General features: G+C 43.2%; 1 protein-coding gene across 2 annotated transcripts in view; it reads right to left on the reverse strand.

Annotated features, from left to right (window-relative positions):
• Positions 1–7,576: 7,576 nt before the first annotated feature.
• MBD2 (methyl-CpG binding domain protein 2) overlaps positions 7,577–18,721 on the reverse strand; it is a 70,563-nt gene continuing 59,418 nt past the window's right edge. The window contains exons 4-7 of one of the 2 annotated variants that reach the window (XM_079718118.1): positions 17,474–17,564; positions 15,987–16,164; positions 11,738–11,876; positions 7,577–7,825 (exon numbers count right to left, since the gene is read on the reverse strand). In XM_079718118.1, coding sequence (XP_079574244.1) covers positions 11,750–11,876; positions 15,987–16,164; positions 17,474–17,564 — 396 coding nt within the window. In that variant the 3' untranslated portion in view covers positions 7,577–7,825; positions 11,738–11,749. Of the gene's footprint in view, positions 8,056–11,737; positions 11,877–15,986; positions 16,165–17,473; positions 17,565–18,721 lie in introns of both variants that reach the window. The other variant, XM_079718117.1, reaches the window with a different exon arrangement.

The raw sequence follows: 18,721 nt of genomic DNA on the forward strand, positions 1-18,721 counted from the left end.
TATTGTGTTGTTCATCATTGCTTGTTTCTTTAGTTCTTCTAGGTACTTGTTAAATGTTTCTTGCATTTTCTCTATTCTATTTCCAAGATTTTGGATCATCTTTACTATCATTATTCTGAATTCTTTTTCAGGTAGACTGCCTATTTCCTCTTCATTTGTTAGTTCTGGTGGGTTTTTACCCTCCTCCTTCATCTTCTGTGTGTTTTTCTGTCTTTTCATTTTGCTTATCTTACTGTGTTTGGGGTCTCCTTTTCACAGGCTGCAGGTTCGTAGTTCCCATTGTTTTGGGTGTCTGTCCCCAGTGGCTAAGGTTGGTTCAGTGGGTTGTGTAGGCTTCCTGGTGGAGGGGACTAGTGCCTGTGTTCTGGTGGATGAGGCTGGATCTTGTCTTTCTGGTGGGCAGTTCCACATCTGGTGGTGTGTTTTGGGGTGTCTGTGTAGGCAACCTCTCTGCTAATGGATGGGGCTGTGTTCCTGTCTTGCTAGTTGTTTGGCATAGGGTGTCCAGCACTGTAGCTTGCTGGTCGTTGAGTGGAGCTGGGTCTTGGTGTTGAGACGGAGATCTCTGGGAGATTTTCACCGTTTGATATTACGTGGAGCTGGGAGGTCTCTTGTGGACCAGTGTCCTAACCTTGGCTGTCCCACCTCAGAGGCACAGCCCTGCCGCCTTGCTGGAGCACCAAGAGCCTGTCCTCCACATGGCTCAGAATAAAAGGGTGAAGAAAAGGAAGAAAAAAGAAAAGAAAGAAAGAAAGAAAAGAAAGAAGAGGATAAAATAAAATAAAGTTATTAAAATAAAAAATAATTATTAAGAACAAAATTTTAGGGCTTCCCTGGTGGCGCAGTGGTTGAGAGTCCGCCTGCTGATGCAGGGGACACAGGTTCGTGCCCCGGTCTGGGAAGATCCCACATGTCGTGGAACGGCTGGGCCCGTGAGCCATGGCCACTGAGCCTGCGCATCCGGAGCCTGTGCTCCGCAACGGGAGGGGCCACAACAGTGAGAGGCCCGCGTATCGCACACACACACAAAAAAATTTAAGTAAAAAAAAAAAGAGACGGACAGACAGAACCCTAGGACAAACTATACAGACAAAATCTCACACAGAAGCATACACATACACACTCACAAAAAGAGTAAAAGGGGAAAAAATAATCTATCTTGCTCCCAAAGTTCACCTCCTCCGTTCGGGATGATTCGTTGTCTATTCAGGTGTTCCACAGATGCAGGGCACATCACGTTGATTGTGGAGATTTAATCCGCTGCTCCTGACGCTGCTGGGAGAAATTTCCCTTTCTCTTCTTTGTTCGCAGAGCTCCCGGGGCTCAGCTTTGGATTTGGCCCCACCTCTGCGTGTAAGTCACCGGAGGGCGTTTGTTCTTCGCTCAGACAGGACGGGGTTAAAGGAGCAGGTGATTCAGGGGGCTCTGGCTCACTCAGGCCAGGGGGAGGGAGGGGTACGGAAGCGGGACGAGCCTGCGGCGGCAGAGGCCGGAGTGACATTGCACCAGGCTGAGGCGCGCTGTGCGTTCTCCCGGGGAAGTTGTCCCTGGATCCCGGGACCCTGGCAGTGGCGGGCTGCACAGGCTCCCAGTGGGAAGGTGTGGATAGTGACCTGTGCTTGCACACAGGCTTCTTGACGGCGGCAGCAGCAGCCTTAGCGTCTCATGCCCGTCTCTGGGGTCCGCGCTGTTAGCCACGACTCGTGCCCGTCTCTGGAGCTCCTTTAAGCAGCGCTCTTAATCCCCTCTCCTCGCGCACCAGGAAACAAAGAGGGAAGAAAAAGTCTCTTACCTCTTCGGCAGTTCCAGACTTGTTCCCGGACTCCCTCCCGGCTACCTGTGGCGCACTAGCCCCTTCAGGCTGTGTTCACGCCGCCAACCCCAGTCCTCTCTCTACGCTCCGACCGAAGCCCGAACCTCAGCTCCCAGCCCCGCCCACCCCGGCGGGTGAGCAGACAAGCCTCTCGGGCTGGTGAGTGCCGGTCGGCACCGACCCTCTGTGCGGAAATCCCTCCGCTTTGCTCTGCGCGGGAATCCCTCCGCTTTGCTCTGCGCGGGAATCGCTCTGCGCGGGAATCCCTCCGCTTTGCTCTGCGCGGGAATCCCTCCGCTTTGCTCTGCGCGGGAATCCCTTCCGCTTTGCTCTGCGCGGAAATCCCTCCGCTTTGCTCTGCGCAGGAATTGCTCTGCGCAGGAATCCCTCCGCTTTGTTCTGCGCATCCTTGTAGCTGTTTTATCCTCCGCGGCCCCGGAGCTCCCCCGTCCGCCACTTGCAGTCTCCACCCGCGAAGGGGCTTCCTAGTGTGTGGAAACCTTTCCTCCTTCACGGCTCCCTCCCTCTGGTGTAGGTCCCGTCCCTATTCTTTTGTCTCTGTTTATTGTTTTTTCTTCTGCCCTACCCAGGTACGTGGGAGTTTCTTGCCTTTTGGGAGGTCTGAGGTCTTCTGACAGCGTTCAGTAGGTGTTCTGTAGGAGCTGTTCCACGTGTAGATGAATTTCTGATGCATCTGTGGGAAGGAAGTTGATCTCCGCGTCCTACTCTTCCGCCATCTTCTCCTCCCTCAAATTAAGAGTTTAATAACAAACCCTTTTAATAATAATAAGCCCTTTCAAAAACAAAAGTATATGTCCCCAATTTATGAATATTTACTTATAAATCATATACATGTACTACTTTCATAATGTATTATATCTTTAATTAAATACTCACAAATTAAAATCTCAAACAGATGAGATGAAAACAAATATTAAAAGGTCAGATATTTTCCTGTAACTGAACAGGACCCTTTGGGGTCTTCCTGGGACAGACCCCCTCCTCCGTATCCTCAGCTGCAGCTCCTCTCTGAAGTATTTAGAAAATAGTATCTGATGCAGATTTCCTGAGTTTTTCAGATGCTAAAACCACCACCAAATGGAAGAAATTAACTACTTGATGATCATGAGCATGTAGCCCCCATAGCTACTGGCACCTAAGGATTGATAATGTCGACCCTTGTGACACTGCCCTGTTACCTGTTTTGAGCACTAGCTGCCCTAGACTCCTTGTCTAGCACCCTGCAATAAACATTGCACTTTGCCTCACCAAGACCCAGTGTCAGTAGATTGGCTTTACTGCACTCGGGTGGGTAGACCCAAGTTTGGTTCAGTAACATTCCCACCCCCATTGAATGCTTTTACACAGCTCTAGATGCACGTGCCCCACTTTGCAGCCCCTTCCCCAGGCCCTGCGGTCCAGTTGCATCTTGATGCCAGACTTCTCACAGCATCAAGCTCATGACGCAAAAAATAGAGAGTACTATAGCAGAAAGAAAATGCTAACCCCCTCAGATAAAAATAACTCCCAACATTCTGCGACTGAGAAGCTGCACCTCTTCCCACCTGTTATAAAAGATTAATCTTAGTAAAGATTTCTCAGCAGAAGAATTCAATGGAAAAGCTTTGACTATTCAGACTGAAAAGAACCAGGTTTCGCATAAAGAGTCACTCTGCCCTGTGTAAGCTTTCAGGCTACAGTCACGCTGTACTTGATAAACCAAACTGTTTTGTTCTCTGTCACAGAGAGAAAGGCAGCTTCAGATGTGAGTGGAGAAGAGTGTTGGAAGGTTGCATGGCGTTCTAGAAACAGAAGACCTCTGCATTCAAATGCCCCTCTCTGTATCTTACCGCTTGAGTAAGTAAGTCATTTAACCTGTCTGCTTCTTAGATTCCTCAACTCTTAAATGGGGGTAATATCATGTGTATATGACATGGCTTATATGTAGCTTGAAATTCAAACATGACATTCATGGAGGTAAACATGCTCTATAAATCATAAAATGCTATATAAATGAGAGGAAATAACAACTTGGGTCCTCCAGTCATAAAAACAAAAGCCAAATATTTGACACAGTAACTTACATGTGCCCTTCTGGAAAAATCAGTATGCAACTGGAAATTTTAAAGTCCACCCCAGACCCTTTGAGACATGCAGGCTTGATAAGCCACTGCTGTGATTCGCAATCCCATAGCTAATGCTATTTTGACTGATGTGATGACTCCACCTGTGGATTTGATAGCCACTGAAGTAGATTTCGTATAGGGGTCATATATGCATCCCAGCAGTGAAGGCGGGCAGGACAAGGGAGCTATGACAGTCTTAGTGGAGGTTCGGAGGCTATGGCCTCACGAGGTCAAGTGTGGCCGCCACCTGATTCTGTGGAGAACCCTTCCAGACCTTTCTGTTCACTAAACATGCCAGCAGCATGACTGAGCACTTTGTCTCAGTAACAAATGAAAGCAGTATCACTGGATAAGCTTGAAAGCTTAGGGGCCCTAACCCCAGTCTGAAGCTCCGATGTCTGGGAAACACAGGTCCTAGATGTTCTCCATAGATTAAGTCATTGAAGATAACTTACACAAACAATTTTAAAGCTTCAAAATTTATTGCTGTACATTTTTGCATAGCATTTACTATGGAAATACTAATAGTGCAAATATTTATTTTGGACTTCGTAGCATTTGAGGGATCACAAAGCTTTTTGATATCTTTTGCAATCATTTATGAAGATCTATATTGTTCAACTTATTTTAGAAATTCAAACAAGTCATCTTCTATTCAAAGAGATTACATAATGCTTTCTAGATCTCCTCTCTAGCACAAAAAACTACCCCGGAAGCCGCCAGGGGCATCCCTTTCTGTAATAATACATACGTCTTGCAAGATTTTTCCAACTGCAAGACGCTCTGTTCACTAATTCATTCAACAAGTATTTATTGACAAACCGTTACATGCCAGGCACAGCGCTAGGCTCTGGGGACATGAGGATGAAAAGATGCAATCTCTGCTTTCACTGTGCTTACAGTCTAAAAGTAGAAACAGACATCCAAACAAATTTACAATACAATACAGTAAAGTGCTTCCGTGGAGGTATTGACAAAGTGCAGTGGGAATTTGGAAGAGGGGGAAAAGAACATCTGCCTGGAGAAACCAGGGACAGCTTCAGAGGATGGAGCTGTGACTTGACCAGTGCTCAGGAATTGGCCGTGTAGACAGGCAGGCAAAGGGAACGACAGGCGCAAAGACACAGAGGCCCAAGGGGCACTTCAAAGGAGCAGGTGATGTGGTTTTTCTTGAGCCGAAGGTGCAGTGGGGACAGTGGCAGGATAAGCTAGACAAGTAGGCAGGCATCAGATCGTGAAGAGGCTTTTGATCATTTGTCCATTTATTCAACACGCACTTATTGAGTGCTCACTGTGTGCCAAGCACTAGGCTAAGCGCTGGGGTGATAACAGGGAAAAAGACAGACACATCCTTGCCCTCATGGAGCTTACATTCTAGTAGATAGACAGACAAAAAGTCAACAGATAAAATGCAGATTTAGAAGATTTCTACAAAGGAAATACACAGAGTGCCAGGGCAGAAAATGAAGTATTGCGGGTACTTATAAAGTGGAGGGTAGTTAGGGTTATCAGCGAATGCCTCTTGGAAGTGACATAAAATGACACCTGCAGAGATAATAGCGAGAGCGCCCACTCCAACATGAGCCCTCATTATGCGCCAGGCACTGTGCTAACGCTTGACAAACAGTATCTCCTTTCGTCCTCACAACGACTCTATGAGGTAGGTATTATTATTCCTATTTCACTGAGGAGGAACAGGCTCAAAGACATTGAGCAACCTGACAAGTCACACAAATGGCAAAACCAGGGTTCAGACACAGGTTCTCTCCATTTCAAAGTGCTCCTTTTTAAGCATGATTCTAAACTGCATACACAGAGAAGTGAGGAATTTCGAGCAGGGAAATGATAAGGTCACATTTGCTTCCAGGACCATTCTGATGACTACATGGAAGAGAAAAAGGAGGGATGGAGAGGGAAGAAGGGAAAGGGGACAGGTGAAAAATAAAAGGAAGCCGCTGAAAGAGCAGAGGAAAGGAGGCAGTGGTCGCAGGAACGGAGAAGAGATGTAGATGAAGGTGTGAGAAACGTGGTTAACAATTCTGACAGGATTGATGGGCTATTGGAGGCAAGGGGAAGAGTGGCATTTGGGGTCACACCTGGGCTTCTGCCTTGGGCAACTGGATCAGATGATTTGCTTTTACACGAGTTAGGGAATGCAAGATGGTGGTAGGTTTGGGGGATAAGATGATGCATTTATTTTTGGACATGTCCGGCGGGTATACTGGGAACACCTGGACTTATGGGATAGTTCCCAGCTAGACACCATGTAACGGCTTTCAAACCTTGTTCTCTACCTGAGCAATGTATATAAGGACAAAAATCAAAGTTTTGTACGTGTGTGTTTTTCCTTTTACAAAATTTGTTTATAAAGGCATGTACATCTTGGTTGGATTGCTTTGTGAAAAGAACATATGATCACCAAGGTGAAGTAAAGACTCGTGAACTTTGAGGAGTCTAAGCAAAGCCTTTGGACATTCATTCTAACTAGTCATAATAACTCTTAAAAAGAAATCAATATTATTGTAATTTCCCACTGCCACCCCAACTGGGACAGTCGGGAGGGCCCAGAGCGGGCACCCTCTGCCACTTGTCTTCCCAGAGTCTGCAAGTATCTCTGCTTATTTGCTAGCAGGATTACTCTGTGGAAATAGGTGGCCTAAAGCCCAGAGATCAAAGTTGCATGTAAATCAGGAATTCCAAGAAGGTGATATCTATGTAGTTTTGCATAAGGTCCAGAGAGACAGCAGCTCAAACCTAGCCAGTCATATTGCTTTCACCGTTTTCTTTTCTTTCCCCTCCTCGGAAACCGGAAGGGTGCTGGAGGTAGTGATAAAAAAATGTACAAGTGACATTTAGAGGGGTTTGGTCACATCCTTGATCACATCATTCTGCGTCTGATTTTGAAAGAACTCAGAGTTAAGAAGTGCATAAACCCTTCGTACAGAAAGAAAACATGTTTGCTCTATTTCTCAAAATGTACTTAAATTTGCTTATAACCACTCCCTCCTTTCTTTGGCATCAGATTACCTTAAGTATGTTTTGATTTTTAAAACCCATTTCTCAATGCTATGCCAGTTTTAGTAATTAGAGATCAAGGAATTTAACTGGTAATGAAGTTAACACTTGTGAGTTTCAACAGAAAAAAAGATGTTAATACTTTGGAGGCCGGGTAGTAATTAGCAAAGTATTACAATCTGGTTCATTAAGCAACTCTGCCCAGAAAAATGCCTCTCTTTGTGGCAAAGGGTCTGACCTGAACCTGTTAACTCTGTAAGCCAGTAGACACTGGAAAATGTAAAATGTTCTAGAAAAACAGACATGGACTTCCAGTAACATCTGAAGCACACCTGTGTACCTAACTCATGCCCAAGGGAAGAAAATGCCTTATTTTTATAGAACTAACCAAAGTACTCGTTACAGGCAAGGGAAAAAAATTACCCATGCTACACAACAACTTATAATTCTGGTGAAAGCAGCGCAATTCTCATGATATCCAGAGGCATACTGCAAATGTATGAACTATTTGCTACTACCTCCATTTCAAACCTAAGTCCCAGGGATCACAGTTGAATGTGAACCAGGAATCCTAAGGAGGGGCTATGTATTGTGTGCTCCTTAACAGAAAGAATTCCAATCAGTCTGTGAATAGAATCATTTATTTGTCTTTACAGTGATGATGGAAGAATGTACAGGTGTCCTCTTTCAATAAAGTATAAAAATCTGTTTATATACAGTGAAGTCACAATAAGCTTTCATTGGGAAATTTATTTGGTACTCCTGATCCGTTCATATTAAAATTGCGGGGGGAGACGAATATTTCACGTTAAGTGCTACATTTCCAGTAGATTGCACCTGGCATGAAAAGCTCAGCTTCATCTTCAGGGTCCTGCTTGACAGATATTACAAAAGGCTAATTTTAAGTCCTGGGACTCAAAATAAACATCATTTTTGAATAATAGATATATACATCAAAAATACATCTAAAAAGGCATTGGTTAGTGCTATTAAAAAGCTCTATGTGCTTGGGTGCATTTTTTTCTTACAGGCAAAACCCAGTGGAAACGTTTTTGTTCAATTCTAGGAATTTTCTCTTGGGGAAAGTCGGTCAAAAGTTACCTGTAAGAAAAAACAAACAAACTTAAGTGATTCAGTGATTTCTCAGGTGAGGTCAGCAAAACCTGGAAAAGCAGTTAGAGGCCAAATTTCACTTAGAATAGGATTTTTAGAGCCTGATAGCATTTAGTTACAGCACTTTGTACATAAAAAGTACTCAACATTTCCCTTCATTGTTTCAAGTGTTTTATTTTGAAAATAACCCTTAATACTCACTTCATTTTCAAATAAATCATATGTACCCCTTTGTATGCTTATGAAAATATTTTCTATCATTAATTAAATCAGCATAAAAAGAGAAATCACAGGGCATACAAATGAAGAAAACATAATAGACGTAGCCAAATCCAAACATACCTTGAGAAAATTTAGGAAAATTTCTAACAATGATTTATTTTATTTCACAATAATTTATTTTACTTCTCAGACTTTACGGATGATAGAAATGTACTGAAGTTTTATTACTGCTTAACTTGGGTGAAATGGTACTGTGCAACTGCCAATTCAACTACATATGTATTTGATACTCTAGCTCATTTGTAGCTAAATGCTTTAACACTTTTGTTCTTATAGTTATCTTCTTCTTGCAGTCACTCCTAAAATGTTTGATAACCTGGGCACTCCTCTTGAGTGTAAAATCTTAAGTAGCACAGCAAACCTCAACCTGCTATTGATGGTGTGTGTGTACACACAGACACACACACGGGCGCACGCACACACGCGCACATGCATGCACGCACGCACACATGCCTGCTCGCCCCGACCAATAACAGCCTCAGCTCCGTCCTCCCCGACGGGCTCATGTGTTCCGGCAATCTCTGGAGCAGATTCTGGCGGAAGGGACACATGCAGAGGTGGGCTGAAACCACAACTGAGCCCCAGGGGCCGTGTGACTAAGGAAGAAGAGCTGAAATCTCTCCTTGCGACTGCACGAAACTTGGAGTTACACCTCCGCTGACAGCTTCCTAAACTCCTCGCCTGCCAAATATATATATACATACAAATTAAGGTCCGTTTTGCTAATAAGGACCATCAGAAAGAGCATCCATGTCATAATGCGGTGAACAGACCTAAACAGAACCGCATGTTACAGGTTCCATCTCTTAGCAGCCATGTGAACTTGGCCACGTCCCACCTTTAGTCAAGCCAAGTCCTACCTATCCCACAGGTTATTATGAACACCTAATTAAGTCTTGTGGCAGTGCTCTGGTTTATTAAACACTTCAGGTGTACGTGGGGCTAAATTAGTGATTTAGGTAAATTTAATTTTGATAATTAAGAAGTACATCTAAATCTTCCACAACCTACAAGTCTAATGGCCTGGTCTAATAATACCATTCTCAAGTTTAGAATATGATACACGTAATGCAGATCTCTCCCTAGCACCATGCCAAAGTGATGGCTACTCTTTAAGTACATATTAAAACTTTAATCCCTCAACTTTAGTTTGTTCGTGCATTAACCACAGGCTCGCTTACATAGATTAGGGTGCTGCCCTGATGTCAACCTGCAAAGTAATCTGCAAAGTAAGTGAGGGTCTCGTAAAACCTCAACTACATGACCCCTGATTATTCTAAATTGTTTTCAGGGAAAAAGTCTGAAAAACAACAAAAAGCTCTGGAGAAGAAGAGGGCTTTCCCAGAGTCAGTTCTGATGTGGTGCAGGCGCAATGGTCCAGATTCCCACACTGCACTGAAGTCTCTGGAGAAAAGAAACACGCTGCAGACTTGCCTCTGAGAGACTTTACACACATTAAGTACGCTCATCAAAGTCCATAAAACACATCCTGATCGGAGTGGAAAACAAGATTCAGTGTCAACACGGCATCTTCCTGTCCTCAATATGGAAAACAAAACAAAACCACTTGAAATAGCACTGAACTCGATTTAAAAGGTTCTGCGTTGTCAGGAAACTGTGTGACCGAAATGTTGCTGCTGTCCCTGACTATGTAAATGGAAGACACTGTGATTATCACCTGATCTGTGTCACTGTGGCATGGGCCACTCCCTGAATTAAAACAAAGCACTGATGGGAAGGAAAGATCGTGTTAACAATGAATTCATCCCCCTGCATGCAACACCCTCAGTAGGACCCTCTGAACAGGACCCCTCCCCATCCACCCAGTGGCTCCAGTAAAACACCTGGAGTCATTCACCCCACTCTCTCACCCTCACTAACAGTCAGTCACCCAGTCAAGTCGATTCTACCTCCAAATACATCTCAAATTGGCCTTTTCCTCTTTTTCTCCACATCTGCTGCCGAGACCCTCGTGAAGCCACCATCACCTCTTGCGGGACTACGGCGGCCTCCTAACTGGTCTCCCTGCTTCTAAGCTTTCCTTAGAAAGGACATCCTTTTTCATGCAGCAGCCGTAGGGATCTTATAAATAAGCACATCTAATCACTTTACGCAGCCTTCAGTGGATTCCCAGTGGTTTTAACGATAAAGCTCAAAATCCTTAACAAGAATCCACAAGGCTCACCATGGTTTGATTCATCTCCACACTTTCCGACCCTCCCCAGACTTCCTACGTTCCAACCATAGTGACCTTTCCTTCGGTCCTTAAAGGAACTGAGCTGTCTCTGCTGTTTCTTTGGAGGAGAACACGTTTCCCCTAACTTCTCCTGCTCACTCCTACCCGCCTTTCAGGCTCACCGTTAATGCCACGTCCCCAGAGTCTTGTCGGCCCTCACATCGCATTAGCTCCCCTGCCGGCGGCTCTCCCAGCACCATCATTTCTCCTTTATCGCACTGATCACAGTTGGTGATCATACAGCTATGTGAGCATTTGTTTCATACAACTGTATGGTAAGCTCTGTGAGCGCGGGGACGTCCCCAGGACCCAGCACTGAATGCAGGACCGACTATGAGGACGAGGTGTGAGGGGCGGAGACGGGCTCGAAGGGCGCCACGCGGTTAGACTCCCACTCGCTCCGCTCGCTCTTCTCGGCCCCTCCCTTTCTCCTTCCCTCCCAACACCACCACCCACCGCTCAGTTTTGCCTTCAGAGGATGCAAATAAATAATTGGCTTGGGGGTGGCAGAAAGACATGGCCCCCAAAACGAAGCCGGAGAGAAGTTGGGAAGCAAGCTGCCACATAAACCCTCGGAGGTTGGAGTGTGATCATCTGAAGAGAATATGTACCCGGTGGAACAGAGACTGTGAGACTCCTACGTGAGTTCAGGACAGGGTCATGATTTGTATTTTTTAAGGTAAATTATCATACTTTAAAACGTCCTCTCATTCTCCCTGCTCCAAGTCTGTGCTAGAGAGAACAGAAACGGAGGGAAAAAAGGAGGGATCTTTGCCTACTTTGTGACCATAATTTTACAGAGGGGACAACAGACCCCAGAGAGCTACAGTGGTAGAGGTGATGGCGCCTTCATCTCCTGCAGCTGCTTCTCCCTCCCTGGCAGAGTCCTTTCCTCCTGCTTCTGCTTTTCTCTAGTGACACCTTGGAGACCAGATCCCTTGCAAGTGGCTGCAGGGGTGTAAACATCTTCACGTAATGAGAACAAAAGGATGCATGCTTATATGGTCCTTAAATACAGAGGGGGCCAAACAACAGCACACGCACAAGATTTGCAGAGGAGAAGGCTTTGTAGGCACTGCTGAATCAGGCTACAAGGGCAAAAGCAAGGAAATAAAAGACCTTAAGTTCCACGTCTCTCTGGTGTTGCTTTACCTGATGCTAATCTTAGGCTTCATCTCCACTGTCCATTTCAATGTCCATCTCCTCCGTATCAGCAGCCCGTGACAAGATGTCTGCCATCAATGCTTCTTCCAATTTCTTACGTACTTGTTGTACTCGCTCTTCCTGTTTCCTTTTTAAAAACAGAGTAAAAAGATACTAAATAATTTGGCCAGTACTGGAACAATGAAGCTGCCGAAATGGTTTAGCTTTACTTCAAAGTCATGAAAATTCCTGAGAAACATACATTTCCTTCTCCTTAGACTTTGCAAAAGTTGCTTCTACCTTCACAAAACCAAGTCACATGGGGAATGAACTCTGTCAAAAAGAGGGACATTCAGACAGGCAGATAGCCCTCATCTCACAGAGAATTCCAGCAGGAGTAGATTTATTTCAGTGACCTTTTCTACAACTTCACAAACTTCAAATATGTGAAGATTCAGGGTTATTCCTATAAAGGATAATTAGAAGTAATTTAAAAGCAGGGAAGGAATACAGAAAATAAAGAAGGCGAAGAGACTTGCTCAGTGAAGCACTGAGAAAGACGGAGGAGGTGGAGGCATGATGGGCTGGGATCTCGCTGCCGCTCTCTGCTGCGTCAGGGGAAAGGTAGTTGGAGTTCTCCCCGGGTTCCCCGGCCTGCTGGGAGCAGGCCGTCAGGAAGGAACCAAGGCCACGTGATCCTGTACACCAAGGACAGGGAATGAAAAGACTCCTGAACTGAGATGAGCTGAGTAGGTTAAGAATATGCCACAAGTTTCCCTGTGTCTTGGGGACTCTAAAGGAACCTCAAAAGTGAGAGTTAATAACACCGAGTCATAAAAAAATTCAGAACCATTAGGTGAAAAACAAAGCACAGGAAGAAAGGCTATTGGTATACAATTCATCTTAAAAAAGCAGGAAAAAACGGAGACTAGCTCCTTGACAGGGCAAGAGAGGGATTCCTAAAACAGTTCTAGCAAATGAAGATGGTAAATAGAAATTCGCCTCCAGAACCCAGTGGAGAGGCAATGGTTGAAGACACAGGGAAGGGACGAGACTGGCTAAGTAAAAGACTTAGAAAAAAGCAAGAAAGGGAGAGAGGCAAAGGCCCAGCTGGGACGATGAGCCTTGATTAGAGAACGGGACGAGTCACCTCCTGAGACCAAAGGAAAGGTGGTTAGGATGGATACACAATGGGAGACGGAGCAGCCCTGGGACAAATAAGAGATGCAACAAGGAATACTGGTGGCTCTACTGAAAGAAGTGATTTTCTCCATCATTAGGTGAGGAAGACAAATTGTAACAATGCCCCAAACCTGGGAAAGCAGAAGGGTAGAGGAGCAATGTTCCAGAAGACTCCACTAAGATGCCCTGAGTATTCACCCCTTGGGCACTCAACCAGTTGTAAAGTCGTGTTTACTGCAGTCTAGTCCCCACGTCTCTCTATCTCATGAGACCATGTCCAAGGCAGTAAAATTAACACATACTGTGTAAAAACAGAAACTTTAGACGTCATCTTTACTCAACTCTAAAAACAGCACAAAGAGATAAAAGGTTTGGACTTATACGTTTTAAATGAATTTTCAAAAAGAGGGGATCTGTCACTGAATTAATCGAGCTCTGTAGCCTCGATCATATTAACAGAAACTGAAGTTCAACCGAGTTTCATGCAGTGGAGCGGAGTCATGAAGAACGCAATGTTTCTTTCTTATACAGTTAGCCCTGCCACTGGCTCAGTGACTCCGGCTTTATGATAAATGGCGTATCAGTCTCATGGCAGTCTCTCATGCCTAGTAACAGAGTATGAGAGTCTGCCAACTGCCCTAAAGTCACCCCATCAGGAAGACAAAGAAAATGGAAGGAATGGTGCTTTTGGCTAGAGAAGTATATCTGAAACTCTTGACATTGGCCACTGTTTCTCTTTTGTCTTGAGCACTGCTTCCCACATTTATGAAAACTGAAATTAAAGCATCTGCTGGATGTGGTAGGCAGAATTCTAACACAGTCCCGAAGATGTCCCCACCTGCCCCTGCTTAGATGCCTCGTAAAATTCTCTCCCCTGAGGGCAGGCAGAACTTATGAATATGACTGAGCTATCCTTCTATGATTAGGTTACTAATAACTGGCCTTGAGTTAATCAAAAGGGATTATCATAGAGGGCCTGATCTAATAAGAAGAGGCTTTAAAAGGGGCTGGGCCCTTCCAGAAAGAAGCAGGAGAGGGGATATGAAGGGAGCCATGGGGCAAGGAAATGCTGGCAGCCTTTAACTGCTGCGAATGGCCTCATCCCACAGCCAACAAGAGAACAGGGGCCTCATTCTTACAAGTACAAAGAAATGAATTCTGCAACAAACTTAGGAGAAGCCCAAGCTCCAGAAGGCCTGCAGTTCTACTGACACTTTGATTTCAGCTTTGTAAGACCCCGGGAAGGGAATCCAGTCATGCCTGTCCCGGACTTCTGACCTACTGAACTGAGAGCTATATATAGGTATTGTTTTAAGCTGTGAGGTTTGTGAGAACTTGTTACTCAGTATTAGAAAACAAATATACCTGTGGGTGAAAACAGTATCAAGACTGATGAAAATATATATGCTTAATGTTGAGATTCTTAGTTGAAGGTTTAATACAAACAGATTATTGGCTACCCAATTGGAGAAAGGCTAACAATTCCATTTGCAGTCATGTGTTTTGAACCTGTACTAATTCAACAAGAAATGTTTGCTTAATAATTTCTGTTATGACAATGAAATCAAATGGACAACTTGTTAGACAAGTTTCCCCTAAAAGGAAAGCATGCACATCTGGCTTTGAGACAGCTTCGTCCACTGTCAAAAGATCTGGTGTTGAAGCCGTCAGCATTCCCAGGACATCACTCAGAGAACCTCAGTCAACCCCCATAATGACCCAGCGGAATCCCTGCTGATTAACTGGGTACTCATTCCAAGACAGACAGGAATTTGTCTCCTGAGTAATTTCCTTCCTCAAAGGTAAGAACTGTCCAAAGAGCAAGTTGATTCCCTTCCTTGATTTTACATTTTGTTTTTCTTAAAAAATAACACTGATCGTAAATTCTATGTAATAAAGGCATCTGAATGCAACTTTGAACCATTCTACATCTTTGCAAAAGAAACTACTTTAAAACCCAGGAAAGGCTTTCCAATTATAAACCTAGCTAGACTCAGGCATTTAAAAACATTCTCATGCCAACTTTCATGGATTTAGAAAAAAAATACAAATATAATACATATTTTTTTATTCCAAAGTGCCTTCTTCCGGTTTGGTCTAGGAATAATACTCCAGTAAAGCTTTCTGGTTTATATTCAGAGGATAGAAATAGTGAAGTGTACACACTGCCCTATATTTAAAGAAAATACAGTATACTATACAATCATTCTAGAGTAATAATACTGAAGTTCATAAATCCCATATAAGAATTTCTTTGTGGTCTTAAATATCTGGAATAGTTTTGTTTCTCCTGAGCAATGGTTTGCTTATACTCCTTGGGCATTATCAATCTGAGCTATATGTCTTCCTTTCAAAATTTGCTGCTAAAAACCTAATTTGTGGCCCAGCCTTAGAAAGAGTAAAAGATGTTAAAAGATGCACCTTGTGTCCGCTTCTCATTCCTGGCTCTGTTTTATTGCTTTACGCTTTGCTTTGTCTTTCTTCTCATTTGCTTCTTATCTGGCTTCACTGTGTGTGTCTGTGTGTGTGTGTGTGTGTGCATGTGTGTCTCTTTGGAGCTACCTTAAATCTTTACTTGAAACAGGTTGAAGTAGAGATAAATAAATCTCTAAATTGAGCTTAAGTGAGGTAAATATAATCAAGATAAGTAAACTGAATTTTGAAAACACAACTGAACTTAAAGTAGCACGGCAGTGATCTGCTACTGCAGACAAACCAATGCAGTTAGCAATCACAAAAGGCATAACTGAATGAAGGGGTTCTTAGAGCAGAAAGGCAGAACCCCAGATTTCATAAGACATTGCAAAAATGATGTGGAGAGAGTACAACTGATCTGTCCTTTGGACATCATCGTGATGATATGCCTTATACACAGTACTGCTACCTTTTTCAAGCATGTATTTGTTTTAAATGTTCTCTATCACCTTTCATTAGTTTCACAAAAGCTCTGTAAAAAAAAAAGTATAACTTTCTGATTGATTCATCACTTACTAGATGTGCCACGGAACCTAACAGGCAGTATAAAATGTAACAAGTGTAAAAGACAAGCTTTTGAAGTCATGTTAAGCTGCCTTACCTAATGTCTTCATCTGTGACAATGAAAGCCTTGCAGAGGGGTTGAGATGTGTTAAGCCAAACAGCGGGGTTCTTTTCCACAGCAGCGGAGACTTGCCCTGTGATCGGTGCAGAGCTTGTGTGCAAAGCACTGGCAACAGCAGATAAAAGGGTCTCATCATTACTACCTGGACCAACTCCTGCAATTAGAAACATATATGAGTTAAAGGAAATTTCTAGATGTGCTGAGCAAACCTTATGTAACCTAAAACAACGGATATCTTTATATTCATTTGGGATCAGCTATTTAAAACTGACAAAAGCCAAAGCAGCAAAGGATAATAGCATATCTATTTAGTTATTATACACCAAAGAATTAACATTAAAGAAACAGTAACAAAATACCTGAGTATTACAATAAAACTTTAACATAACTTAAAAACACATTTTCCAAAGTATTAAACTTTTAAAAAGTTGGCTACATTTCCACAAGCAAGTTCAATTATTTTAATGATCTAAGTCCCTTCTAAGGTCATATTACACTCCAGTATCCCTATTAATGTGTCCCTAGGAGCCTGGAATAGTTTCCCCTATAGCTGTTTAACATTCATTTCTAGCCATATCTCAAAACTTATCTTTTTGTGTAGGGATTTCAAAGGAAAAGCCAATGCAAGTATGCTGTACCTGCACCTTTAACAGCTTTCTCAAATACCTAACAAAATATCCAAATTAAGAGAAGTAATAATTGCACACCTTGACTACATGTAGGAGACTGGAACCATGGCTACATTTAAGTGCATTGCTTAAAGTCCTAAACTTGTTAAACCAGTTAAAGCAATAATTTCCAAGAGCATAGAGGGATGAGACAATATTCTAACCATGAATTATGAGGATTTTTGAGCAATCTACAGTGTATCAAGTTTTAGAAGCCAAAGTTCTAATACTTGAAAAATAATGCTTCTCTAGAAGTTGGAATTAACATATGATATGACAAGCACACCAGCAGCTGAGCTCTCCACCCCAGATCCCACTCCCTCCTGTCACTGGACCAAGGGGCATCTGCTCCCACTGCTACTTGCAGCAGCAGTTTGGGGAGGGAGAGGCAGAAGGAGAGCTGTTGGCTGCTCTTCTGGTAAGAGGAGGAGAGAAAGAGCATGCGCTGGGGCCAGATGCTGCTTTGAGCAGGAAGCTTGGGACATTCTGTCATTCAGCTGCATTTGGTTCTAAAAGCAGAACATGGGTTAATTTACATGACGAACCTAACTAATCTAAAGCCAAAATGTACACGCAGAAAAAAATCTTAAGTAAGACACTGCCCTGACGCATCCCTGCAACGTACAAGCTTTTCAGGTACATTTCCTCTGGGTTTACTAAAACCCAAGAGGTACCTCATCCAGCAAGGCATACAGTCCCCAAAGCAAAGACTTGTCTCAATCATGTCTGACTCCACTGCACCTAACACAGAGCCTGGCACATAGTAGGTACTGCTCAACTGAACTTGGATAATACCTTGAAGACCTTTAGGTAGTTCCATGGTTTTTATAATTTGTTCAGTTACATCTGATGCACTAAGTCCTTGTAGCCTCTTCTCCCAGAAAAGCTGTAAGGCAAAACATCACTGTTAATAGATACATTCTTGGGACAAGAAAGTAGCACATCGATGCTGTTGAATAATGAAATTGAAATCATTTCAGTAGTTTCCTAATTTCCCCACTTTTTCCTTACAAAAAGCTAAATGATATTCCAAACGTGACTTCAACACATCATAATTCTTTCAAGTTATATTACTCAAAAACTTTTGTTATTCTATGCAACCTATTCACTTGTTACATACAATAGATTGTTATGTGCTATGTACTATATATAGTCCTTTATAAGGTATCTTCCAAAGAGTATAACTTGAATTTTTTAAAGATTCATTTGGCATGAAAATTTAATGTTATAATTTACCAGGAAAGAGAAAAACTATATTATGTAATACCTCTTAATCCAATATTGTTTGGGAAATAACTCCTCCACCTATGTGATTTTTCCAAGACACTGAAGTTTAGCCCTTTAGCATACTTTAAGGGGAGAAGGGCCATTTTTTAATGGAAACTTTCCTAAAATGTCTTACATACTTCATTGCTTTTTAAACAGGATGTAATGTTCATGAGTGACTCTCTTCCTGTTGCACAGAGCCTGGGTTGCCTTAGCCACTCGGGGGCCCCAGGTCACCCTTCTGACACCAGTGAGCACACTGAAGTCTCTTCACACCCTCTGGGGCTAGTGAGGTACACAATTGCTTATTCAAACACTAAATGGTCCAGGACAGTTCTGTTTGATTTTATACCCTTCCTACACTTAGTTCTCTCTCCTACTTGGCTATTACTTCTCACTAATATCATTCATCCATTCGACATGTATTTATTGAGCTCCTACTATGTGCTGTGCTTGTCCTGTGGATGCAACAGTAGATAAGATAGACAGTGTCTTTGTCCTTAAGCCTCATCTCTTTTCTAGTCTGTTTCATATTTACTACAGCCCAAAAAACAGATAAAGGAATTCCTCAGGATTCGATATATCTGTCTTTAACCCTGGATACCCAGGGCCTGTCACGTGGTAAATACTGAAAAAATATTTGTGTGAATGACTGAATGTGGGAGTAAATGGACTCAGAATCAGGATCTTGAGGGACACACAAACCCAAGTTGAGAGCCCAGCTATAGATGTATGACCCTGGATGAGTTCTATAACCTCCAGAGTTTCAATTTCCTC

The sequence above is a fragment of the Hyperoodon ampullatus genome (assembly GCF_949752795.1).
Source record: "Hyperoodon ampullatus genome assembly, chromosome: 13".
NCBI lineage: Eukaryota > Metazoa > Chordata > Mammalia > Artiodactyla > Ziphiidae > Hyperoodon > Hyperoodon ampullatus.